This window comes from Sarcophilus harrisii, chromosome 3 (genome assembly GCF_902635505.1).
Source record: "Sarcophilus harrisii chromosome 3, mSarHar1.11, whole genome shotgun sequence".
Taxonomy (NCBI): Eukaryota; Metazoa; Chordata; class Mammalia; order Dasyuromorphia; family Dasyuridae; genus Sarcophilus; species Sarcophilus harrisii.
The window spans coordinates 203,889,530-203,917,526 of record NC_045428.1 but is presented as its reverse complement, the minus strand read 5'-3'; the positions used below and the strand labels follow the sequence as shown (position 1 = coordinate 203,917,526).

Below are 27,997 nucleotides of genomic sequence, written 5' to 3'. Positions count from 1 at the left end.
ACATTATAAAATGTCTTCTCATTTTTTACCAAGTAAAATTCTAAAAACAAGCAAAGAAACAAAAAAGTAGCAATTAAATCCTTCCATCATCTGGTGCTAGTTTTAATAGGTTTATGCACATCGTGTATTCTAGCCAAACTGTACTTATCTGTTCCTAGAAAACCCCTTATTCTGCTTTTTAAGCTATATTTTAATTTGTTTTTTTTCCTTTACCTGTCCATATACTCATCCTTCAAATCCCACCTTTTACCACCTTCTGTTAAAGCCTTTCCTTATTTTCCCATCTCTTCCTTCATTTTGTTTATGAGAGAAAGGACCAAGAAATATTTGTTGGATTGAATTATACTGCAATCTAGAAATGCTCTCACTATAGTTTTATCTGCTGTATATCTCATTTCTGAGTGTGCCTGTATATAGTAGTGATCCCATCTGTCTCCTTTTGATTTGTGCTTCTAACTTATTGTGTGACAACTATTAAATTTGTATCTATAAGAGATTCTCCTTGTAGTAAAATGCTGGGCTTTAAGATGTCTATTTTGGTATTTCAAAGGCCTTTTGGACTGACTTCTAGATTCTTGGCTGTGATTTTTTTTTTTTTTTTTTTTTTTTTTTGACGTCTGTTCCTTTGAATAACTGGGACACTTATTTATAATCATGTGTAAGGGATTTTTAAAAGTTTTAAAAGGAGCTCATTAAATATAGACTTTTCCTTCACTTTCCATCCCTAGTCATTTAACCTCTTTCAACTTTTTTCTACTGTTGTAAAAAGGGTTAGGCCATAAAGACCTTTGGAGATCACTTCACAAGATTGATCTTGTAAGGAGATATGTAAGTTAGCAAATCTTACAAATACTTATGTTAGCTACTATTATTATGTGGAGACAAAGTTATTTTCTAGATAACTAGTCATTAAGTCATCAGATTTTCCTCAGTATAAAGATAATTAAGAAAAAACACAGACTTTTTCTTTTTAATCATTAAATTAATTACTTCAGTGATCTGACCCTTAGGAACAAATGCACTAATTTTAGAATACATAATTTTAGGATATAAAAATCTAAATACTTTTGTTCTTTAATCTCAAAGGTTAAAGGCACTAGAGAGTTTGCACATTTGTCAAAAGTAATAGAAAAAAAAATTGTAATTCATGTGGCAACCGACTCAAAAACTGTTAGTAATGTCTAGGCTATCCTGACTAATTGTAAACATGCTGTGTCTGTAATTTGTGTGCTAGCTGCCACAAATTGGTTTATATTTTTGATATTTAAGTTGAATTCCATAAAAAGAAAATATAAAGATTTATTATTCCTTTTCTCTGTTAACCTTTCAAGTTATGAAGGAACATATTGATGTAAAATGAGAACTGTGAATTATGTTGATAAAGAGTTACTTTATATTCTTCTTCTCCTTTAAAATAGTCAGCTAGAATTCCATTTTAATGATCCAGTAAGTACTCTCAGAAGTGTTGTGATGTAGCCAAGCTTCTAAAAATATGGAAATCTGTTAATTACAGTAGAAAGAAGTGGTAAAATTTCATTGTGTAAACTTTTTGTTTGTTTATATTAAAACATGGTTAGTGTGTGCTATTTTTGCTAACAGTAACTAAGAAGAGAGTTTTTGTCTTGCTGGACAAAAGAAACAATGCTATTCCTTTCCGCTGTAACTGTGTGGCTGGAATAAGAGAAAATTTAAGAATATTTTGATATAACTTTCAAAGTATTATGTTAGTGATTTTTGCATCTTACAAAATACACTGTTATTTCCTAAGTAAAGTATACTTACACATTAGGAGATTATGCAAAATAGAGCTGAAATCAATTCAGGATGATGACTAATTGGGTAATGCTATTGGGTTTTTGCGGGGTTTTTTTGTTTGTTTTTTTTTTTTTTGCAAATCAATGAATTAACAGACATCACTTAATGTACAAATAGTTGAATTTGGTACAAGGGCAATGGCCCCTGCCTTCAAGCAACTTAAAATCTAGATATGATGATCCTTATAAATTAAGTAACAATGCTAGATGATCTATGATGTGGTAAATATTCAATGAGTGGGGCAGATAGTAAGTGTTCCAGGAGCTTAAAGCTGAGCAGTTTTGTGGTAGTGTATAGAATGAAGGCTCCAGAGCAGAATTTTAACCTAGAACTGAGAAGCATCTTAGAGATTATCCTATTTAATCGAATCTGTTACGCATTGGTAGTTTATAGTACCTAGAGCACTAGAGGTTAAGTTAATTGCCAGATTTCTCATGTTTTTTTAGTTGCATACTCAGGGCAGCTAGATACAGGGGACAAAATGCTGGACTTGTATCCAGAAAGATTCAATTTCCTGAGGGCAAATGGCCTCAGACACTAGCTGTGCAATCCTGGGCAAGTAAATTAACTCTCTTTGCCTCAGTTTCCTCTTCTGTAAAATGAGAAAAGGAAATGGCAAACCAGTCCAGAATCTTTGCCAAGAAAACCCCACATGGGGTCATAAAGAGTTGAACATGACTGAAATGACTGAAAAACTTGAACTGATGCTCTCATGTTGCAAATCCTGTGATGTTTTCTCTGCATTATTTGAGCTTAGCTTTGAAGGAATGATAGAATTTAGGTTTGGAGAGGAATATGAAGAAGTTTATTCAGGCAAAGAAACAGGGTGTGATGGTTTTGGTGATGGTAGCTACATTGGGAGCCGCTTCTAGCTAAAGTGGACTGACTACTGAGCTATGACCAGATTGTAGGGATTTTTACACAATAAACCAAGGAATCTGAGTTTTTTTTCTATAGATGATGAAAAATTGTTGAAGGTTTTTGAGCAGAAAAATTAAGTATTCATGGTAGTGCTTTGTATGATTATGTATTTTGGAAGCAGTTAAAGAGAATTGGATTGGGGGGGAAGGAGAATTGATAGGAAACCAATCAGGAAGCACATCTAAGGTAAGTTGATCTTGTTTTCAATTCAATACTCTTAACTTTTGCATCATTGTTTTCTGTCTCATGTGATATAAACACTACTTTTTAACATCAAAACATTTCTCATATCTCGGGCTTCACCTTGTAGTTACATTTGTAGTTAATTTTGTTCTCTCCAAAAGAAGAGCAAAATGATTCTGCCTTGGTGAATTTATTGTTTTGCTTAGTTCTTGCAATGATTTTGTACTTCTTTTCTGCAATTTATACTCTTAAGAGAGTTGCCCTAGAATACTGAAAGATCATTTAGTTGTATGTGGTTTCAACTGAAGTCTTACTGGAACTGAGGATGGCTTTCTAGCCTCCACACCTATTTATTCACTATAGCAAGGCAGTGTTCATGTAGGCTGTTAGGCCAGGATTTGGAGAAGACAAAATTGGATATTTTACTGATATTTGTTTAACTGAGATTTTACTCTTGTACAATTTTATGCAAAATAGGTAATGGTTTGGGAAATGCATTTACTTCCAGCTTATATTCTTTATACATTTCTTTGGACTGTTGACAAGAGTATTGGATAGAATATATGACTGTTCTGCTGCAAGATTTACAGGTCCTTCTGGGAATAAACTGATGGCCTATTATTAGCAGGTTCAACCCTATTGAAATAACTGAACACATAAATTGAGAGCATTTAGAATCAAATACTTAGGCTCAAGAAAATGGGGGGGGGGAGTTATTAAAATCTGGTCAGTTTAGGAAGGGTTTGTGGAAGAATCAGTATTTGACTTACTGCTTAAATGATGAAGAGAAAACATGATGCAATAATACAATTTCATCATCACATTTGTGGAAGTGCATCTCTTATCACCAGACTTCTATTGCACTTTTTTTGGTTGTTTTTTGATTTTCTAAAAAACATTTATTTATTTTTGCCAGGTTTCTATAGACAGTTTTGTCATTTGCTTTAATGTTGAATAGAGAACAGAAAATGACAGTTTCAGTGTAAAGAATAATGAATGAGCTCATGTCTTAGTTGGACTTCCGCTTCTGCAAGTAAGACCTTAACAAGGAAGGACTATTATTAGCATTAATGACATTCAACATATATCAATGTCTCTACTAATAAATATTCTTTTGATATATTTAATGTTGCAATGGTTTCTACAGTGGAGAAGTAATGTCACCCACCTACACCTTCCTTTATGGTATTAAAACTTCATTTTGGCATTTAGTATGCTAGATTTAGTATGTGCTCCTTGTGAGAAATAATTAGAAAGGGCTTGGTCCGAATAGCAACCAGAAAAACAAACATAAGTTATTCTGAATGCCATTATTGAGAATGGTGCCAATATCTTTCCATATGATCATAGATTTAAAGCCAGATGTTAACAGTGCATCATTCTCTGCATTCAAATGCACATCTAGTAAACAGTATCCAATAATTAAGTAATAGGACTTACATTTAAAGTGTTTATTTTCAAAGTCTATGCAAAGTACAGTGCTTTAGACTTGGTGTATGTTCAGTGAATATTTGTTGATTTGATTTTGGTTATTGTTTGAACTCAAATCTAGCACTAAGTAATAATCAATTGGAATTTTGTAAATGCTTATTATCTGCAAGGAGCTAGGGTAAAAGTTAGTCACTGCCTTCAATGAGCTTATATTTTGTAATGAAACTGTACTTCTCTCTTGAAATAAAGCAATATAAGTACTTGAGCAAGTAGTTATCAAGGCCCTATTATTATTATGTGTAATCATGCATAGGATTGTAGATTTATAGCTGGATAGGACTTGAGCAATAATCAAATCCAGGAAATCCCACACAGATAGGCTAAATGATTGTTCAGAGTCATACAACTAACAAGCCTCTGAAATACAATTTGAACTTCTGTCTGCAAATGTACTGCTCTTTTCAATGGCATGCTGCCTATTTTGTATGATACTTGTTCAGGAAAACTAGCTAATGTCTACAATTCCTAAAACTTTATTTCCTAGCAAAAATATTTTAAAATGAAGTTTTTTTATAAGCATCTATATTATTTAGTTCCTGTGTAATTGTCCCCAAAAAATTATATTATTACTATATCCATCAAATGGCAAGTTCATTACTTTTTTTTTAAGCTTGTTGGCTTCCATGGCAAATCTACATAAGCTGGAAGTAATGCTCAGCAATAGATGATCAACAAAGTATAGTTCTCAGGTCAGAGCACCTCATGCAGACTGCCTAGGCATAGAAGGCTTGCAGTATGTATTGGATAGAAAGAATATCCCTATTGACAAAATCTCAGTGCCTTGAAATTTTGAAGTAATTTAGTGACATGTTACACATTTTAAGGAGTTTTAACTGATACTTCTTGAGGGTCATTAGCACACAGTTTAAAAAATTAAAATAGCTTCCCATTTCAGACTTAAAATGTAGCCTCTACCATCCTCTATATATAGCTAGTTTAATGTAATGAAAAGAATAAATACTTAAGTTATTGACTTTGGCTTTTCCTCGTCTGTTGTTATATGATCAATTTCCTTAACATACTTGAATATGATAATAATGATAGTGTCACAATACCACAGGGGAGGTACTATTTATTAAAGAAAATTTTATTTTGTTTCCAAAGAATTTCTTTTATTTTAATCTTAACCATTGTTGGAGTATAGGACAGTAGGGAAAGGGAGGAAGGGAGAAGTTAGGAAGTGAATATTTTTCTTTTTCTTTTCTTTTCTTTTTTTTGTTACTCTTGATATAATTTTTATTTTTTTAATAACTTTTATTGACAGTACATATGCATGGGTAATTTTTTATAACATTATCCCTTGCACTTACTTCTGTTCCGACTTTTCCCTTCCTTCCCTCCACTCCCTCCCCTAGATGGCAGGCAGTCTTATACATGTTAAATATATTATAGTATATTCCTAGATACAATATATGTGTGGAGAACCGAACAGTTCTCTTGTTGCACAGGAAGAATTGGATTCAGAAGGTAAAAATAACCAGAGAAGAAAAACAAAAAATGCAAACAGTTTACACTCATTTCCCAGTTTCCTTTTCTGGGTGTAGCTGATTCTGTCCATCATTGATCAATTGGAACTGAATTAGATCTTCTCTTCATTGAAGATATCTAGGAAGTGAATATTTTTCAAAATTTTTCTTGCATATACTTGAATTTATGATAACAAAGATAGACTTGTGGTGTAATTTATACTAAAGTTAGATGGTTGTCAATTCATTAGATAAATGTTTGTTATTGTTACCTTTTTTGCTGCATGAAACAATCCTCTGAGATTGGCATTGTAAATACAATTATTTGCATTTTACAGATTTGGAAATTGAGGGTCAGAGAAATTAAGCAGCTTACCCAATTGTTACTTAACTAGTAAATGTTATAAGTAGAAGGAAGTAAGAATCTGGTATGTGAACATAAATCTCTTTTTATCCCAGGTTCATCACTCTTTCCACATTGATTCTCTAAATCCTCTATATTTTTATAACAAGTGTATGGATTTTATGTAGATTTAGACTGCTGAGAAGTATCTTGGTACAGTGGAAAAAATACTCTCTTTACAGTCAAAGACTTTGGCCAATTTATGTAAGTTCTCTGGGCCTCAGATTTCTCCTATGGAAAAAGAGATTGTGATGAACAGAGTGCCTTTAAAGATTTCTTCTACCCCTAAATCTATGATCTTTTGATATTATGTTTCCAATGTGAAAGAGCTTTGAAGGAATGGATTCAACAATGCATTTTTGTGAGTAACATTGCATACTGGCCTAATTACATAGTTAAATATGCAGCTTAAAAAGAAAAAAAATTATTTTGGTTACAAATCTTTAAAATTCATGTTGAATTTTTAATTATGTGGTTAAGCTCTCTCTCTTTGTTATACCCTCCATTAGAATGTGAACCCATTAAGGGCAGATCTATTTCTTTACTCTCCAGAATTGAGCATAGTGCCAGCAATAATAGATACTCAGTAAATGCTTTTTCATTCATTTAGTAGTTCAGTGGATTTAAAAATTCTCCAACTAAAAAGTTAATATTGGCTATTTTGACAGTTTGGGTTTTTTATTATTAAACCATTTAGTAACTTTCTTCAACTTTCTTTGTGAGTTGTAAAGAGTGTTGTGTAGCTATCAATCAAGTCAATTACAAATTTTTATGTTAATATTTAAAAAAACACTTAATTTTAATTTTTTGTTACATCAAAGTATAAAATTTCAGTTTAAAAAATTTTGAGTTCCAAATTTTCTCTCTCTTTCCTCCCCCCTCCTTGAGAAGGCAAACAATTAAAAATTATGCAGATCAAAAAACCAAGAATAATAAATAAAGCCAAAAAAAGAGGTATTCTTCAGTCTGCATTCAGACTCCATCAGTTCTTTCTTTGAAACTAGATAGCATTTTCCATCATAAGTCAACGATTTATTATTTAAACACCTACTACATATGTATTTATTGGGTTGCATAAGAAAATTAATTTTGGTTACAAATCAAAGTTTAAGTTGAAGTTTTAATTATATGGTTAAGCTGCTGATACTCAAGCACTCCTGAAAAATTAGACACAATTTATAATAAAATTCAAATTTCACAATTGATTAAGAAACAATATAAGAAACTATATAGACTTTTAACTACATTTTTATTGTTATGTCTTAACAGGATTACAAAGCCATTAACTTTTGCTGACTGTGTTGGAGATGAACTTCCTTTAGGATGGGAAACTGTTTATGATCAACAAATTGGAATCTATTACATGGACCATATCAATCGTGAGTAGAATGATATGACTTAAATTTTGTATTTTGCTATTTTTGCTAAGAAGTGTTAGCACTTAATAAGAATAAAACTTAATATGAAGTTTTACTAGGTTTCATGTGTTGATTCTTAAGAAGTTACCAAAAAGATAAAAATTATTTGTTGATTAAATGAATCAATATTTCCCAATATAACTATCATTGGAAAGAAAAACAATCTGAAGTTTTTCATATTATTGAACTTATTAGAGCTAATTGTATCATGATTGCTTTTGCCAAGGATGGAACATAATATATTTTATAAAAGACACCAACTTAATTTTAATTCTTCATGTAGGAATTAAATTTGTCATCTAGTCTGGAAATGGAAACACATTCTTAAAGTGAGATGATGGTTTCTCGCAAATGTGACTTAACAGTTCCTGAAATAACACTTAATTGTTCCTGAAATAACACTTAATTGTTCACTTTAGCTTTGCTTTGCCTAATAGTAATTTTATTTTAACTTCTAATGACAAAAGGCCATTTGTGCAGGGCTCAAGTATAGAAAGATATCCCCAACTCCTTAAATTCTGTTATTTTCTTTCTGTAAACCATATCATTATCAACTGAGCTACTGAGTGTGATAATTGACCATTCTATGATTCCACTTAAAACTCCACTGATTTCCCAGGTCACCATTCTCTTCATTGGCCTCTGTTTCTCTGTCTTTGTTATATCTTCCATTAGAATGTGAACCCATTGAGGGCAGAGTCTTTTTCTTACTCTCACATCTCCAGAACTGAGCATAGTGCCAGCAATAGAAGATACTCAATGAATACTTGTTTATCCATTTAGTAGTTTGGTGGATCTGAAAAGATTCCAATTAAAAAATTAACATTGACTATTTTGACTGTTTAGGTTCCTTATTATTAAATCATTTAGTAGCTTTCTTTGATTTTCTTTGAATTGTAAAATTTTCACTTTATTTGCAGCTTAATGTAGCACTTAGACAGCACTACTGCTAATTCTGAACACCACTTCCACTACCTATTTCTTTTTAATATCCTATAGTAATTTAAATAAAAAGGCTGTTTATTGTTGGTGTTATGATGCTTTCTTGCATTTTTTCACTCATTTCATTTATTAAACATATTTTCATGGAATTTCAGAATTGGAATCTAGGAGACATGTTTGGCAAATATGGTCTTTACCTGAACAGGAAGTCTTGACAGCATCCCTATCAGGATTAGTTGTTAATAGTCTTCCTGAAGATTCCCAAGGATGTAAACTTACTGCTCTCTATAGTATTTTAAACAACTTCAGACACTATTTTTTTTTTCAGACAAGATTTTTTTTTTTCCTTTTTCAAGATGAAATCTGGTGCTTTACAGCTTTCCATCCATTGTTTTTTAGTTCATAGAACATGTGATCATACATTTGGAGGTTATCTACTCCAATTCCTTTATTTTACAGATTAGGAAATTGATAATCCTCTGAGATCTGTGTGATCTCAGAGTGACAGAGCTAAGATTCGAACTCAGGTCTTCCAACTTCAAATTCTAGGATTCCTTCCACTGTTGTAATACAGGAGTCACTTGCCAGTGGCTGCTGGAGGTCTAACTCAGACCTGTACAATAGCTCTCTTCATGTGAGAGGAGGAGGAGGATGATGATGATGATTGATGATGATGATGATAATGATGATGATGATACAAGGAGACTGAGAGGCAGTTGTGTTCTCTGACTTCTTGACAAAGAGGCAATTGCGTTATTCGACCTCTCTCCTCTTCCCTCTTGCCTCCAATTTATTTTCATTCCCAATCCACAAGGAACATCTGTGAAGGCTACTTTGCAACTCCTTTAAGTGTTATGATTCACAGCTGTGGAGGCTTTCAGAGAATTGACCTGCCCCTTCACTTAGGCATGGTCCTTAACATCACCCTGTCTCCAGTTTTGCCATATTTGAAAAAGAACAGTAAGTCTAATCCATTTTCCTCATGGCAACTCTTGAAATATTTGACACTTATTTTAAATCTCCTTTCAGCTAATTCTTGTGCCCTAACCATTCTGGTAAATTACTGAATGTACTCTATTTTATTAATTTGCTGTATAAAATATGAGGTACAAAATTGAATACAATATTCCAGAATTGATTTGACTGTGACATTACAATGGAACCATCATCTTTCATGTTCTAAACACTTCCTATGAAAACATATACAATTCAGTTGTCATGTGATGCTTGTTATATGACAGGCTCTACAGGAGGAATTTCAGTAGTTTTTAATCTAACAATGATATAAATAATGACAGTTTGACATACTGTTCCAGCACCATTTCAGGTTTAGAAATTCAATCTTCTAAGTTCACCAATTTGAACAGACTCTGGGAACTGATTCAGTATTATCAAATTTATATAACAGTATATAGTTTATCAGTTTACAGTGGAAATTGTGTGTGACATGTTGGCCAGATAATAAATATTTATTAATCACTTACTATGTGATGGACACAGTATTAAGTGCTGAGGCTTAAAAAAAAAAAGGCAAAAAGCTGTCTATCTTCAGAGAACATATCATCTAGTGAGGAGAACAGAAAGCAAACAAGTGCATGCAAACCAGTTATAACTAAGATAAATAGGAAATAATTCAGAGAGAAGCAGCCTTAGAATTAAGAAATTAGCAATTAACAAAGGCTTCCTGTAGAAGATGGAATTTTAGTTTGCCAGGGAAGACAAAAGGTGAACATGATGAAGGAGAACATTCCAGTTATGGGAACAGCTAGAGAAAAGTATGTAACTGATAGATGGAATGTCTTGTCTGTAGAATAACAAGAGGTCATTATCACTAGATTGAAAAGTACATGATAGGGAGTAAAGTTTAAAAGATAGTAAAGATAGTAGAGGGTTAGCTTTTGAAGGAGTTCAATAGGAAGAATTTAGCAGATTATAGATTAGAGAGGGAACAATCTGATGGAAGAAATTGTATGGAATAGAATTATTTGAACAATTGGAAAAATAGAATAGAGAAAAAGACCACCTCATGTGACATGGCAAGTGAAGGAGAAGATCATACCGGGAGATAAATGAGTGATATGCATTGAGAAGAGAGAGCTAATGATAAGTGAGGAGAAGGGGAAAAAGAGGGGAAGATACAGAGTTCACAGCAAATTGCCTTCATTTTGGGGGGGATAAATTATGAGACAAGATTCTCAGCTGAGAGAGCAGGGACAGAAGGATCCCTTGGAAGCTTGAGGAGCGATGGAAAGGTTTAGGAGATGTATTATGGATGGTGGAATATTGAGGAAAATAGGATTGTTTAGCAGCAGTGAGGATCCTATTGAACTTGTTTAACATAATTTTTTTTCTTTTTGGCAAAAAGATTTATTTAGGGTAATATGTTACAGAAAGAATGGAGGGATATAATAGACATTGGGAATAGTAGATAAGGAATAACATGGTAAGCCTATGAAAGACCAGTTCCTCAATGGAACTACCAATTATCCATCCAATTGGGTAATGCCCTTAGCTGGAAGGGTAAATTCTGAAAGGGACTAAGCACCCTAAAAAAGTTAGTTAGCTGTAAGGAAGAGAAGTGAGGTTAAGAAGCATAGTGGAGTTAGGGGAGATATCATGTAGCATGGGGGAAGGGGATAGGAAAAAACCCCATGAGGCAGAATGCTGTTGTGGGCTGACCCAAAGGAAGGTAGCGGCAAAGCCATGGCCATAATTTTTAATGGACCCAAAGTGTGTAATTTTTCTCCACCCTCTTCAGCATTTGTATAGGTATAGCAATTATATTTCTCACATCAAATGTTTGGAGGTTTCAGGTTTACTGGAAAAGGAACAGTAATTTATTGACAACTATAATAGTCTCACCAGGGAAGGGAGGAAATAAGCATTTATCTAATATCTACCTCATGCTTAGGTACTATGCTAAGCACCTGACAAATATTTCCTCATTTAATTCTGATAACAACTTCATGAGGTAGGTGCTTTTATTATCCTTATAGTTGAGAAAACCAAGTCAAACATAGGTTAAGTTACTTGTCCAGGATTGAACAGCAAGTATCTGAATTGGATCTTCTTGTTTCTGGTCTCAGTGGTCTATCCACTAGCGGCTAAAGATTACCTTACTCTGTGGTTATACAATTAAATTGATGAATATATCAGGCCAAGCCCTTGGTCAGATTAGGTACCAGGATCCAGCATTTATGGCTTAGATCAGAGAAGCTTAAAGAGGCAGATAGTGGTAGAACTTGTTGTATTAAGTAGTTTCTTGGGGGAGTAGGGGTGGGAGTGATCTAAGGCTAAGGCTTTGCAGAGCTCAATTGGCGTGATTAGATGATTCTTAAGCATGGAGGTGTGATATATTTATGAGTGATGTCAAGATCAAGGATATGACCATCCTTTGATTGTGACTGCGGTGGGGTGGAGGAATTGAGTAGTTAGGGTATTTAAGGGAGAGTCAGTTTGAGTGCTGAAGCCACTTAGTAGGAAGAAAAGGAATTGAGGAGGAGAGAAAAAATTGTGAACCATGTGCCAGATTCATTAAGGAAAGAAGACAAGTGATCTTGAGGTTTGTAGACAGTAGCTGCTAGGATTTAAATAGAGTGATAAAGATTAATTGCATGATCTTCGAAGAAGGAGAAGTTACTTGGTATTGGAAGTAGGGAGAGAAACTGAAGTGGCAGTGGAGAGCAAGAAATATTCCAATTCTCTTGTCTTAACCATTTAGATGAGAGGAATGAGTAATGGTACAGCCAGTATTGGAAAGGCTGGCCAGGGAAATGGTGTCATCAGTTTTCTGTAATAGCTAGTAGATGGACAGTAGTGGGAGAGGAAAAGATTTAAGATGAAGTTTGTTACTTATGGAACAGGCATTCCAGAGGGCACAGTGGAATGGGTAGGTGATATGTGGTTAGAATTTTGAGGTGGAAAGTTGAGGAGGATGGGAATAAGAAATCAGATAGAACAGGATAAAAATTTGAGTTTAGATGATGTCTAGGGGTTCAGAATCACTGAAATGTGATGAGTATAACTGGGTGTGAGAATGTTCATCATTGGGGATGATTTTTTTTTTTAGGGAAGATTGGAGATAGGACTGTAGACAAATGCAGCAAGAGATGGAAGGCATATTGTCATATGGAACTCATTCTATTACATTCCTTCCCTCTTAAGACTAGAGATTTGGCAACTAAGAGCTTAGCTGGAGATGAAAGCTTAATGTTCACATTAAGGAAACCCTGTTCCTCACTGACTTTTCTTTTCCTCTTTCCTTAAGGAATAGGCATAACAAGACTTGGAAGGCATGAGGTCAATTGGAAGTTTGGGAGGTTATTGGGAGATCAGGGGTTTAATAGGATATGAGAACTGCCATATGCTGGCTCAGATAGAAATCAGTCCAGCCAAATTTGGTCTCTTGCTGCCTTCCCTCAGGGGACACATTCAGCAAGAAGTGGAAGGTCTGACTGATATGCTCTCCTGAGGTGGAGATTGAGAGATGAGGCATGAGAATTGGGACTAGTCCTTGTAGCACAGAGCATTTCCATCATGATGGATAAGTCCACTCAGGAGATAAAATTGTAAAGTAAGTTGCCTAGTGAATAGAATAGCAAGTCAGAAAAAAAGGAGTTAGGAGGCATTGCTGATAATACTTCTCTGTGCGTCTTCTTTTAAATTGTCCTTCTGCAAATTTTAATCATTCTAATTAAACTATGCTTAGTAAGGCATAGTTTCCAGTCCTGTGATGAGGTGTTCAATTGTTCTGTTGTTTTTTAGTCACATCTGACTCTTCATGACTCCATTTAGGGTTTTCTTGGCAAAGATATTATTAGAGTGATTTGCGATTTCTTTCTCTAGTTCATTTTACAGATGAGAAAATTGAGGCAAATAGGATTAAGGGACTTGCCCAAAGTCACAGACTAAGTCTCCAGACCCTAGACTTTATTGACCTCTAGCTCGCACAAAGTACCCAAATATGGTGCCCAGGGCAGAAATGATCTAACTAGAGCAGGATACAATAGGATAATCTGATTCAGAACACTGTGCCTATCCCAATGCAGTTGAGGATAACAATGCATTTACTTAACTGGTTTCCATGTTGATCTGTTGATTTATGATGAACTTTAATTCTGCTAAAACCCCCAAATCTTGGTGAAATGAATTATCTTTTATTTAGAACTTAACTTGTTTTGTACTTGTGAAATTGATTTTTTGAGCATGTTTATCACTTTTTCTGTTTTTGCCAAACTTGTAGTTTTTTCATTAATAATTGACTCCCAAGGAGGACACTCCCTCTCCCAATGCAGATTTGCAAATTCTCTAATCTATCAGTTATCTTTTCAGATCCTGAATTTGTCATACAATATCTTAGTTATATGTTGTAGCCTTGTGTCACTCAAATATTACATGAGTTTGCTATCTGTGATTTACTGAAATTTCTTTTATTTGTGCACATCAACAACATAAAAGATTTCTTTCTTAACTTGTACATCTAAACTTAACACACACCAAATAATTGAGCACTTTCATAAATATAATAGCATAGAAGAGGACTGTACCATGAAAATACAAAGCACATGGGAGACTTTGTCAAATGATTCACTGAAATCTAAGTAAACTGTGTCTAGAGCATCCCTTAATGGACTCCCATTGATGATTTTTCTTTTCTACATATTCACAGACAATCCTTTTGATAACACCTTCTAGAATTTATTAGAAATCAGTTAGGGGCAATTCAAAGGTTCTATAACAACTTTTCTAAATTTTCCAAAGCTCAGTTGAGGCACCTGCCAACTCTTAAAAAAAATACATTTTACTGATGTATTTTGATTTTATTTAATGTTTCCACTCTTTTCCCTCTCCCCTCTTAACTATCCCTTGTGGTAAGGTGTTATTTTTGTAGTTAAAAAAAGAAAAAGTCAGCAAACCCAATCAATATATTGAAACATGCAGTTTTCCTACTTCTTCAGAAATGCTTCAGGAGATATCTTCTTATCTCTTCTTTGGGGTCAGGTTTGTTCATTATAATTTCATGTTCAGTTTCACTTGTTTTTATTATTCTTTCAATTTAGATTGTTGTAGTCATTGGTGTATATAGTTTTCCTGGTTCATTTTACTTTAGTTCTAAGCCTTTCCATACTTCTCCTTATTGATCATAGTCATTGTTTCTTATGGAAATATACAGTATATATATAAAAAAAAAGAAATATACAGTATGTGTATATATATATTCCATGACATTCATGTACTGCAATTATGTAGCCTTTCATTAATAGAAGGTAATATACTTTGTAGTTCACAGTTACAAGGAAAAGTACTGATATAAATTTAGATTGATAGATAAAGAAAGAAATAAACCTTTTCTTTTTCTCATTGACTTTCATCTTGGGGTAGGTGCAGAGTAGAATCTCTGGGTCAAAGGATACAGAAAATTTAGCCACTTTGTTCACATAAATTATTTTATAGAATAATTGGAAAAAATTAACAGCTTCAATAACAATGCATTAACAGGCTTCTCTTTCTACAACCTTTCCCACATTGACTGTTAGGATCTTTTGTTGTCTTTGACAGTTTTGGAGTATGAAGTGAAACTCCAGGATTATCTTGGTTTGTATTTTTCTTTGTTGCTTTTTTGTTGAAAGCTTTTAATATTTTTTCACTGTTCATCTACTAGGAAATAGCTTTTGATTGTACACATTTATTTTAGTTGTCTACATATTCTTTTTTATTGTTATTATTATTGTAGATTTTTATTTATAAAACATATACATGGGTAATTTTTCAACACTGACCCTTGCAAAACCTTCTGTTCCCATTTTTCCCCTCTTTTGCCCCACCCTCCATCCCAGATAGCAGGTAGTTTAATACATGTTAAATATGTTAAAATATATGTTAAATACAATATATGTGTATATATTTATACAGTTCTCTTGCTGCATAAGAGAAATCGGATCTAGAAAGAAGGTTTTAAAAAAAAAAAAAAACCTGAAAAGGAAAACAAAAATGAAAGCAAACAGTAACACAAAGAGTGGAAATGCTATGTTGTGCTCCACACTCATTTCCCTTAGTTCTCTCTCTGGGTGTAGATGATTCTCCTCATTACTGAACAATTGGAATTGGTTTGAATCATCTCATAGTTGAAGAGAGCCACATTATCAGAACTGATCATCATATAGTATTGTTGTTGAAGTATATAATGATCTCCTGATTCTGCTCATTTCACTTAGCATCAGTTCATGTAAGTCTTTCCAGGCCTTTCTGAAATCATCCTGCTGGTCATTTCTTACAGAACAATAGCATTCCTTAACATTCATATACCACAATTTATTCAGCCATTCTCCAATTGATGGGCATCTACTCAGATTCCAGTTTCTAGCCACTACAAAAAGAGCTGCCACAAATATTTTTGCACATATGTGTCCCTTTTCCTTCTTTAAGATCTCTTTGGGATATAAGCCCAGTAGTAACACTGCTGGATCAAAGGGTATGCACAGTTTGATAACTTTTTGAGCATAATTCCAGATTGCTCTCCAGAATGGTTGGATTCATTCACAATCCTACCAACAATGTATCAGTGTCCCAGTTTTTCCACATTCCCTCCAATATTTGTCATTATCTTTTTCTGTCATTTTAGCCAATCTGAGTGTAGTGGTATCTCAGATTTGTCTTAATTTGCATTTCTGTGATCAATAATGATTTGGAGTACCTTTTCATATGAGTTGTCTATATATTCTAAACATCATACCTTTATCAGAGATATTTTATAAAAAGATTTCCCCACACACAACTTCACTGCTTTATTTCTTATCTTTGTAGCATTAATTTTCTTCATTTAAAAGCTTTTCAAATTAATGCAATTGAAGTTATTGCTTTTATCTTTTGTAATTGCTTCTATCATTTGTTTGGTTAAGAATTTGCCCTCTAGCCATAACTATGAAAAATATACAGTTGCATTTTTCTTTTAATTTTCTAATGGTATGGTCTTTGTCACTCCAGTGATAACAGTTTTGAATAAAATGTCAATTTTAGTCTAATCCTAATTCCTGCAAACTACTTTCCAATTTTCCAGCAATTCTTGTAAAATAGATTTTTTCCCCCACCTTAAGTAATTTCTATCTTTGTATATCTCGAACTCTGTGTTATTGTGTTCGTTATTTTAGTTTTTCTTATCTCATCTTTCCCCATTAGTCTGCTTTTGTATTTTAACCAGTAGAAAGTGGATTTGATAGCTTATAATATAGTTTGAGCCCTTGTAGTGCTATTTTCCTTTCATTCCTTCATTTTAATTTGTTCCTCTAACTGAAAAAATTTGAGTTTTGTCTAGCTTTGTCAAAATATCTGTTTAGTATCATATTGGTCTAACCCAGCCATGAACAGTGAATAATATCTTTCCAGTTATTTAAATCATTCTTTGTTTATTTTTTTGTAATTTTATCATGTATTGAATGTGCGTTGTTAGATTAATTCCTAAATATTAATGAAATTTGTAGTTGTTTTGAATAGCACTACTTTTAAAATTGTTGTCCCCTGGATTTTAATGTTGCTATATAGGAATGTTGTTGATTGCTGATGTAAGTTTACAGGTGATAGCTTTAGGGAACCTCTGAATAGTTTTAACCAGTTACTTTGATGATTCCTTGGGATTTTCTAAGTAAATAATTATAGCATCACCAAGCATTATTGTTTTTATCTCTCCTTTGTCTTTATGCTTTTCATTTCTGTTGTCTTATTCTTTTGTTAACTCTTGAAGAACTATATCAAATAGCAGAAAAACGAGACATCCTTACTTTGCACCTGTATTTATTGGAACAGCTTTTAATGTTTGTCCATTATTTTAATAAATGAGTGAATTAATCTATAGTTTTTATTTCTTTGCCTAATCCTCCCTATGACTGTATTTGTCACACACACAAAAACCAAGTTTTGTACAGGGCTTTCTTCCTCCATTTTAGTGAATAATTTGTTTAGTATAGGCATTACTTATTCTCTAGTAATTTGATGAAATTCTCCTATAAGTTCATGGGGATATTTGGTAGCTCTTCCTTTACAGTTAGTTTAATTTGCTTTTTTTGAGATTCATTGCTTAAAATCTTTCTTTTGTGTCCTATTAATTTGAGTGTTTTATATTTTTGTGGATAATTCACTATTTCTTTTAAATTCTGCTTCTTTGTATATAATTATATTTAGTAGGTACTGACCATGCTTTTTATTTCTTCTGGTTCTAATTATACTCAGTTAATTTTGGGGGGGGGGGGGTTTAATTTGATGTTCCTTTTTAATCAGTTTGGCTAAAAGTTAATTAATTTTATTGGTCATCTTTTAGCTTTATTTATCAATCCTATAGTTTTTATTTGGGTTTTAATTTATCCATTTTCCTCTAATTTTCAAGATTTCTTCTTTTGTGCTTATTTTGGGTTTATTTATTGTCTTTCTAAAATTTTCAAATGCGTATTCAGTTCATTAATCCTCTCTTTTTCTATTTTCTTAATATATGTTTTTAGGGATATAATTTTTCATCTGAGGACTGCTTTATCTGCATCCCAGAAATTTTGGTATGTTGTCTTGTCATCTCATTTTGTTTCATATGCTCACAAATTATTTCTTGTGATTTATTCTTTTGGTCCTTTTAGAGGTTTTAGAATTTCATTATTAAGTCTGCATTTAGGTCTGTGTCTTTGCTTGTGCCCCTGGAACTGATTACTATTTTTGTGTTATGTTCTGTAAAGAATGTGCTTACTAATTCTTCTTTTAAAATTTTAATTTCTATTTCTCTTTGCCCCAATATGTGGTCTATTTTTGTAAAAGTGCTATGTGATGAGAAAAAAAAAAAAGACTATATTCTTTAATATTTCCATTCAGAAAGTGCTATGAATCTTTTTAGCTCCATATTCTTTAATAGTTTGTTTTCTGTATTTTCCCCATCTGTTATAAATTGGGAGTAATGATAGTATCTACCTGAAAGGGTTGTTGTGAGGATCAAATGACATAGTTTATGTAACGAGGGCTTATCCCAGAGTCTGGCAATTAATAAATGCCACATAAATAAATGCTTATTCCTCTTTCCCCCACTCTCATTGTATTATTATGTTTTTTTTTCAGTTAGTTAATTTTTCCTTTATGAATTCAGGTACTAATCCTTTTGATGCATATATATGTTTAATATTGGCTCATTGTATACGATTCCTTTGAATGTATTTTCCTTGTTTATTATTTTGATTTTTTCTGTGCTTGATAACATGTCCAAAAATTTTCCTGATATAGTTAGTTTTGTTTCAACCTCTTATTTTGAGTCTATCCTTGTATGCAAGATATTTCTTGCAAGCAGTAGTGTAAATGCATACTTTTCCGCCCAGCTTTCCAATTCTTTGGTTTTATTGGATTGCTTAGTTTATTGACATTGAAAGTGTTGATTTATTTTTTGTTTCCTTGATGTAGTTTTTTTAAAAAAAATTTTGTTTTAATTTTCTTCCTCTTTTGAGTCAATACTTTGTCCCTACAATTAATTTTAATTAAACTATTTTAATGTAACTTTTTCCTCACAAGTTCTTTCTCCTGTTCCATTTGTCAAATGTCAAATTTATTATTTTCTTTCTTGCCACTTTTTTCCTTTGCACTTCATTCTCAGAAATGTTTATTTAAAAGAGAAGTCATACTGATAGAAGCAGTACAGTATGATAGAAATTATCCTGGGCAGCTAGATGACACAGTGGCTAGGGTGCCAAGCCTGGAGTAGAAAGACGCATCTTTTTTTACTTTGTATCTGGCCTCAGATACTTACTAATATATGGCCTTGGGCAAGTCATTTTAACTCAATTGTAAAATGAACTGGAGAAAGAAATGGCAAACCATTTCAGTATCTCTGCCAAAACAAAACAAAAAACCAAATAGGTTGATTGGAAGAGTCGGATGTGACTGAACAACAATTTGCCTTATGTAACAAATTATTGTCTCACTCTATCCCTTATTTTTCCCCTTATTTTTCTCCCATTTTCTATGCCATTTTATCCCTCAGAACCCATGTGAGTTCACACATCTCTTCCCTACCCTCTAACTGAAAGTTACCTTTCTTGAATAGTCTTTTTCTCAATAGCATTTTATTTTCCTAAATATATGTAAAGATAGTTTTCAACATTCGCCCTTGCAAAACTTGGGTTCCAAATTTCCTCCCTCCCCTAGATAGCAAGTAATCCAAAATATGTTAAACATGTACATTTCTTCTATACATATTTCCACATTTATCATGCTGCATAAGAAAAATAAGATCAAAAAGGAAAAAAAGCAAACAACAATAGAAAAGTTGAAAATACTATGTCATGATCCACATTCAGCCTCCCAGTTCTCTCTTTGGATGCAGATGGCTCTCTATCACAGATTTATTGGAATTGGCCTTAATCACCTCAATATTGAAAGAGCCAAATCCATCATGATTGATCATCATATAATCTTCTTGTTGCTCTGTAAAATGTTCTCTTGGTTTTACTTGCTTCACTTAGCATCAGCTCATGTAAATCTGTCCAGACTTTTCTGAAATCATCCTGCTAAATCATTTCTTATAGAACACTAATATATTCCATTACATTCATATACCATAACTTATTTAGCCATTCCCCAACTGATGGGCATCCACACTACAAAAAGGGCTGCAACAAGCATTTTTGCATATGTGAATCCTTTTCCCTTTTTTATGATCTCTTTGGGATACAGATCCAGTAGAGACACTGATGGATCAAAGAGTACACACAGTTTGATAGCTCTTTGGCCATAATAACATTTATTTTGTAAGACTTTGTGTTCTGGGTTTTTTTCCCCTCTCTTACCTCCTCCCTCCTCAAGACAGCAAATAATCTGATATAGGTTAAATATGTTCAGTGCTTTTAAACATATTTTCATATTTGTCATGTGCAAAAAAAAAAAAAAAATCAGACTAAAAGGAAAAAAGCCACAAAAAACAAAGAAACAACAACAACAAAAAAGGTGATCCACATAATACTCTCTTTGGATGTGGATGGCATTTTCAATTACAAGTCTTTTGGAATTGCCTTGAATCACTGCATTGTTGAGAAGAGCCAAGTCCATCACAGTTAATCATCACATAATCTTGTTAACAGTGTACAATTGCTTCACTCAACATCAGTTCAACATCAAGCTTTTCTGAAATCACCCTGCTCATCATTTATTATAGATTAATAATATATTGTTACAGTAAATATTCTTTTTTTTTTTTTTTTATGGAATGTTATTGTCCATGTAGGTCCAAATCTATGATAGAAAAGGTAGTTTGTCATTATACCAATTCTCTTTTCCTCTCCTAGTTAAACATTCATGAGATTCCCAGTTCTCACCATAACTAAATGCCCTTTCACTACAGTAGTACACATCTCTCAGTACTACTTCTTCCCACCCCCGTAGTAAATGATTCTTTTTTCTTTTTCTGTTAAAATAAAGACTTTAAAACATCTAGAAACATTTACTCTTGACATAGTCTATACTTTGTAATTATACTTATTTGTCTTATGTTTCTGCTATTTGGCATAACAGCTTAATGAATATTTTGCTCACATCTCTTTAGCTTTATTTTTTTTCCCCAAAAACATCTCAAAGACTACTTTTGTTATACATCTACATTTTTTGCACTGATGATTAGGCTCAGATTTGCAGGGAGTAAAGATCTAGCTTCTTTTCAAAACTATTATTTCATTCCTTTTTTTGGGTGTGGTTTCTAGTGGATATTGTATTTTTAAAATATCATTTCTTTACATTTGGAGTTTTTTTCTCTTAGTCATTTGTAGTATTAATTGGATAATTTGTCATTGGATAATTTAACCGTAGTGTCTTGGAGTTTGAAGCATAGGGTGTTGGGGGTTTTGTTGTTTGTCCAGAAGACAAACCTATGGTTTCTTTCGGTTGTTTCTGTGTTTTTTGTAGTTTAAAGTTTTAGACAATTTTCTTATATTAGGTTCTGTTATTACCTTATTTGGGTTGTTTCTTTAAAAATTCTTCTAAAAGACCTTTAATGCTTAAATTTTCTCTGTATTCTGTGCTCAAGATTTGGTTTGGAAATAGAACACATGTTCTTTAATATTATTGCCTTTTCCTTCTATTATGCTAGATTTTCCCTTGCTTCAGTATTTTTGTATTACAATATGGTTAACCTTTTTTTTTTTTTTTTTAATTTGTTTTTTGGAGAAACCCAACAATGGATTCAATCTTTTTCTGATAATTGAGTTTTTATTACTATATTGAAGCTTTTACTTCCAATAAGTATATGCATTTTCATTCCTAATTTCTTTGTGTTGTGCATTTTATTTCCATTCCCGAACCATTGTGGAATATATTTTGGGTTCATAATACCATCTTGATGTTCCACAGGATTCTGTGTTTTATCAAGCATTGATTTACTTTCCTTTGTATTTTAATATATAATGTTTTGAGGATTTATTATCTATATTTTATTTCCAGATGCTCTTTGGAATCCATTCTAGTGATTTATGTTTAGGGTGGGTTTTTGAGTTTTTAACCTTTTAAAATCTTAGGTGTTTCAGCCTATTTTCCTTTTATTTACCCATTACCAATTTAGCTATTCTTGTGCTGTGGGTAATAGTCCCAAATCTGTGCTGCAAAGCTGCACCAGCCTCCTTCTACTATGGAAGATTTAGGATTCACCAACCTTAGTTTTCTACATTAAGTAGCTTCATAACAGTCAGGTTTGGAGCTAGCTGGATTTTAATTCCCTTCCCTTCTCTAGTTATTCTGAATCAGGATCTGGTACTTTTTGGGGAAAGATAGGAGAAAATGTTGCAGACTAAGTGTTAGGGGACCATTCAAGGCAGAAGGTAATATTTTTTCTTCTTCCTTCCCCCTTGTGCATAGGCAGAATTAATATCTATCACTCTGCATCAAGATGAGGGCTTGTAGGGAGTGAAGTATGCTGGCAAAATCTCTTCTGATGTAGGGAATCCCAATTTGTCTCAAGGAACAAACCTTTTTTAGCATTTTGTTTCTCCTTCCATTGTCGATGATGGTGGAAAGGGTGCTAAGTAAGCCTATAAGAATTGATGCTTTCTGTTATTCTTAAAATTTTTTAACTTGTCACACCTTTCTCTTTTTTGTCCTGTAACTGCAACTTTAATTGCTCCTCATTTGTTGAACAATTTTTCTTTGATTTTTTGTTTGTTTGTTTGTCTGTTTTGTTTTGTTTTTTAAAGAATGAGGAAAATGTCTAGTTTGTTGTCTTGTTGTTCTCTTGACCTGGAGCATAATAATTCTATGAGTACTTTAGGAAGCTGTTTGGTAGGACCTGGTAAATTTAACATTTTTTTTTTTTTGCTGAGGCAATTGGGGTTAAGCAACTGCCCAGGGTCACAGCGCTAGGAAGTGTTAAGTGTCTGAGACCAGATTTGAACTCAGGTTTTCCTGACTTCAAGGCTGGTGCTCTATCCACTGTACCACCTAGCTGCCCCATAAATTTAACTCTTAAGGAAAAATATGCGCTACTTTATTACTTCCTTGCTTTTCTTGGATATCAACTCCTCCTTAACCAGCCCTTGAACCCCCATCCTCCTAAGTTCAAAAACTGACAGCTAAAAGAAGCAAAATAACATCTGAGTAGTTCTGCTTTATACCTATCTATCCCAAAGCAATGATCCATTTCCTTCTTTAATTCTTTGCTCCTCCAGGATAGCTTTTTTTTTTGTTGTTGTTTTATTTTGTTGTTAGCTTTCTACATCAGTCTCAGTTCATGCTGAATTTTAGGGCTTTTGATTCCTTTTTTTCTGTTTTTTTTTTTTTTTTTTGTTTTTGTTTTTGTTTTGTTTTGTTTTTAGTTTTGTTATTTTTTTTTAACATGTCTGTAATTTCTCACTGAATTCTCTTCTGTTAATAAGAAAAAAGAGCAATAGTCATGTATCTGTATCTGACTGTGTATGTCTTATTCCATATTTCCAGACCATCACACCTGTGCTGAGATAGAGAGATTTACTATAAAGCCTCTGAAACGTAGAACTCTTCTCATATGCATACATTCTCTTCATTATCTTTTTTTTTTATATGTCTTTTAAAAGCCTAACTTGACTCTGATTCTTTCCCTGAGCATCTATGTTGTTCCCTTTTTTTTTTTTTTTTTTTTTTTAAGATTTGTTTCTGTGCTCACAGTTGAATTTTTGAAAATTTTTTTATCCCTTTGGGCTAATTTCCTTGACAGAGTTTTTTCCTATGCTATCCTTTTTTTTTTTTTTTTTTTTTTTTTTGAATCTTCTGAAACCAAACTTCCCAAAATCTTGATTGTATTTTGACTGTGATGGGCTTTCCCTTGTTCTTTCAGGAATTTTAAAAGTGAATGGTTTCTTTCTCCTTAATTTAACAAAACAGTTTTCCACTTTGGCTTTATTCAAAAGTATATCTCATTTTGTACCTTCATTTCGTCTTTACTCAAGATCTGGGAAGCATGCTTCATCAATTATTTGGAATGGTGATTAGTCAGAAAAAGGAACAATTATTGTATAATATGGTGTCAAAGAAGACATCTTTGAGATAGTGACATTTGAGTAGAATGAGTAATATTTTGAGAGGTAAGAACAGTGAGGAAAAGACATTCCAGGAAGAGAGAATTATTTCAGTAAGGGTACAGATTTGGAGAAATATAGTGCTTATTTAAGGAATATCAAAGCAATCTATTTTGGCAAGAGCATCAACTTCCTATTCGGCAATAGTGAAAAAATAAAGCTTGTTTGGTAAGTTAGTGCTCTATCATGAACAATTTAAAATTGCTAGCTTTAAGAGTTTTGACTTTGTGTCCTAGGCAATAGGGAGCTATTAAATTTTTTTTTCAACTGGGAAGTAATCTTATTTGAATAGTGCTTTAAGAAGTTTACTCTGGCTATGGAATATAGGGTGGATTAGGACAGGAAGAACCTGGAGTCAGGAAGACTACTGAAGTAACATAGCATGACCTAGGACTCTGGCAATAAGAATGGAAATCTTACTTTGTGCTCCTTCCTTAAATCTTTTCTCATTGAATGGTGGGAGTGTTAGAATATGATCTGATATTAATAAGTGACAAAATCTAACTACAAAAGATCTATTTATCTGACTATGAAAGAAGGAAAAGGTACGAATTGTAAAAATTAATAGTGGGTGTTTGTTGGTTAGTTCATTAAAATATAAGCTTTTATTGATAACACTGAGTGTCTTCTCAAAAATTTTGGGAAGGATCATCATCTGTAGGTACTCAAGGAAGAGATATCAATGATAAGATAATATATGAGAAAAGTAATTGAATGAAATAGGAAGACTTTTAAAATGATTTATTTATTTGACCTCTCATCCTCATAATGAGCTTTTTTTATAGACTGCATGAATTTTATATGTTTTCATATGAAATTTAAATTGGTAATATTGCCCAATCATAGCATTCTTATCTAAAGTTACATAACAGAAAAATAATCCAGGCTTTAGATTCCCTATGTGGAGTATCTAAACATTTGGATTATTTTGTGTAATAGTAAAATTTTATTTCCATATTAGTACTTGTTTAACTACATCTTTATTATCATCCAGAAAAGTCTTACTATTTGTCCTTTCTCTTTCAGAACTAACCCAGATTGAGGATCCAAGAGAACAATGGAGGAGGGAGCAGGAGCGGATGTTAAAAGAATATCTAATTGTAGCCCAGGAGGCCCTCAATGCCAAAAAAGAAATATACCAAATTAAGCAGCAACGTTTTGAACTAGCACAAGAAGAATACCAGCAGCTGCACAAGATGTGTGAAGATGACAGTCGCTCTTATGCAAGCTGTGAGTTTACATGTTTCCTCTGAGGGAAACACCTTTCTCTAAAGGTTATCTCTCTAAAAAATTGTCGCCAAGAGAATTCCAAACTAAAGAACTTAGGTTCCACTTGAACTAGGTAATCTGGAGAATTTTTATTTCATTTCTGAAAGGCAGCAGAATGGTTTTTTCACTTATTATACATTAGATCCAAACTGCTTTATAATTGGTCTTGATGATAACCTGTCTAGGGTAGCTGGGCTCTATGTATTCAAAAGTGAAGACATCATAGTTAAGTTTCTGTTTAGTTATGTAATTTTATGGGACTACCCCCCACCCCCTTTTGGGAGGGGAGGAGAGAGTTCTTTAATCTTGGAGGTTGATGTGCAAAGCATCTTCTTTCAATACCTAAGATAGAAGTGTTTGGGGGAATATGGCAATAATAACAAAAAATGACATTTATATAATCCTTTAGAGCTTGCAAAGTGGTTAACATATATTTGTCATCAGATGCTCTTAACCCTTTGAGGTAGGTACTCTACAGATGAGAAAATTGAAACTCAGTGATTTGCCTATGAACACATAGTGAATTAGTATCGGAAGTAGGGTCTTAAATGTGAATCTTTTCTCCACGTTTAGTACTTTGTGTACCATGCCACATTGCTTCTAATAGTCATCTGAAGAAGAGTACAGTAAGAAATATGTGGAGATCTTTTTCTTTCTCTGACAAAGAAATCATATATCCTAAAATTTTTAAACAGGATGTTCTAGTTTTTTCAGAGACCTTAAGATTAGTATGTCTTATTGCTTATTTAGCAGACTTTCAGATAGTAACTGTGACCAGGAATTTGATTATGCTACTTTTCAATACAAGCATTTTGGACTTGGTCAATGAAATCCATAGGACTTTAAGCCATTTTCAATAAAGTAATCCTCCAACAGAATATGTAGTCATTTTACTTTATATATATCTTTGAGAGACTTTATTGAACATTTCATTCTACCAATGGTAACAAGATTAGGATTGTCCTGATGGCTAAGCCTTTGAAATAATAATAGTAGTAGCATTTTTATAGCACTTTATGTTTTGCAAAGCACTTTACAGATACTATCTCATTTTATCTTCACAACATTTTGAAGAGTTAGGTATTTTAAGAGATTTGCTCAGGGAGTTCACATAGACAGTAAGTGTTTGAGGTAGGATTTTACTTAAGCCTTTATTCCAGTGCCCTGTTTATAGCACCACTTATGTGTGGAGCTCATATTTGGGATGTTTTATTTTACTAAAAAAGAGAAACAGAGACCCATGGTGGTAGTTACCAGTTCGCCAGGTAAAACACTATTATATCCAAATCAATAATTTTAGCATTAGGGGAATTCTCAGTATGGCAGATTGCAACCCATCTGTGATGCAAGAGAAAAATTTTAGGCAACTGCCTAAGTCACACAGAAATTTAGTAAATTACCTAGAATCATAAAGCTAGTAAATGTCAGGAATGAAGTATAAAGCCATATCTTCATGAATCCAAGCTTGGCAATCCAGCTAATATACCATATTGCCTCTTTGGTTATTACTGCAACTTATATTTTAGAAAGTTTGACCTAGTTTTATCCTACAATATTTAGATTAGAATACTATTTAGATGACCAGATTACTAGTTTCATTTGGTATACTATGTTGCTGTTTTTGGGCTGAGTTTGTCATACATACTAGGGTGAAATCCATAGCTCCAGTTTTCCCCACTGTAAGGAAATTATATGTCTGCAACTTATTTCATGAAGCATTATTCTTCCTTGGGAGAATGGAGGATGCTTAGAACATTAAGGTTTGTTCCCTTGAAGTAGGGTATATATCTTCCTATTCTTCATGGATTAGTTAATAAAAGGCATTATTTTGGGTCAGCTAAATTGGCTAGGTTATAGGAAACAGATTATTTTGTCTTCATTGAATTTGGAAGACAAAGGGGACAGTGTTTCAAACTTATACTTAGTGGAAATTTTGTTCATTTCCATGCATCCAAGATCTTATAGTTGAAATTCTACTGAAGCTTTTACAGAGTCTGCTATTAAGACTCAGTGAATACATTTCATTATATATGACAAAGTCCAGTTTGATCAGTTCCTTTCAAATGCTACCAAGATCACTTTGACAAAAATGCTTTTGTAGCAACAAATGAAAACATTGGACAAGAAGATGACTGTGTCTTTCTTGCATATAAAAGGTGATCCATAAATGTTAATTAAATTGAAGAAAAAAGTTAAGGAATTACTAAAGAATACAGGAGAGTTCTGTATTGATTAATTGCTTGATTTAATAAATCTTTATTGAACACATACAGGTCTATGGCAAGAGGTAGTGCTGGAAGGAAATCAGGTATTCCACAAGGTAGAGGTGAGAAAAAAGAGCATGTCCAATCCTGGTAGCTAGACTGTGATATCTAATTGTCCTTAAAACTAGATCCAGCTTGTTACTAACCCAAAGAATTTGTATTTTATTTTGAAGGCAGTGAGGAGCCACTGAAGCTTTTTGAGCAGATGACTGGTTTACCCTTTAGAAATATCAATTTGACAACTCTGTGGATGATATTTAGTAGAAAGAAAAGAATG

At 33.0% G+C, this 27,997-nt stretch overlaps 1 protein-coding gene across 2 annotated transcripts in view; it reads left to right on the top strand.

Annotated features, from left to right (window-relative positions):
- Nucleotides 1-27,997, top strand: part of WWC3 (WWC family member 3) — a 184,519-nt gene that overhangs the window by 63,978 nt on the left and 92,544 nt on the right. The window contains exons 2-3 of one of the 2 annotated variants that reach the window (XM_031959008.1): nt 7,549-7,658; nt 25,214-25,417. In XM_031959008.1, coding sequence (XP_031814868.1) covers nt 7,549-7,658; nt 25,214-25,417 — 314 coding nt within the window. Of the gene's footprint in view, nt 1-7,548; nt 7,659-18,124; nt 18,179-25,213; nt 25,418-27,997 lie in introns of those variants that run through there. The other variant, XM_031959009.1, reaches the window with a different exon arrangement.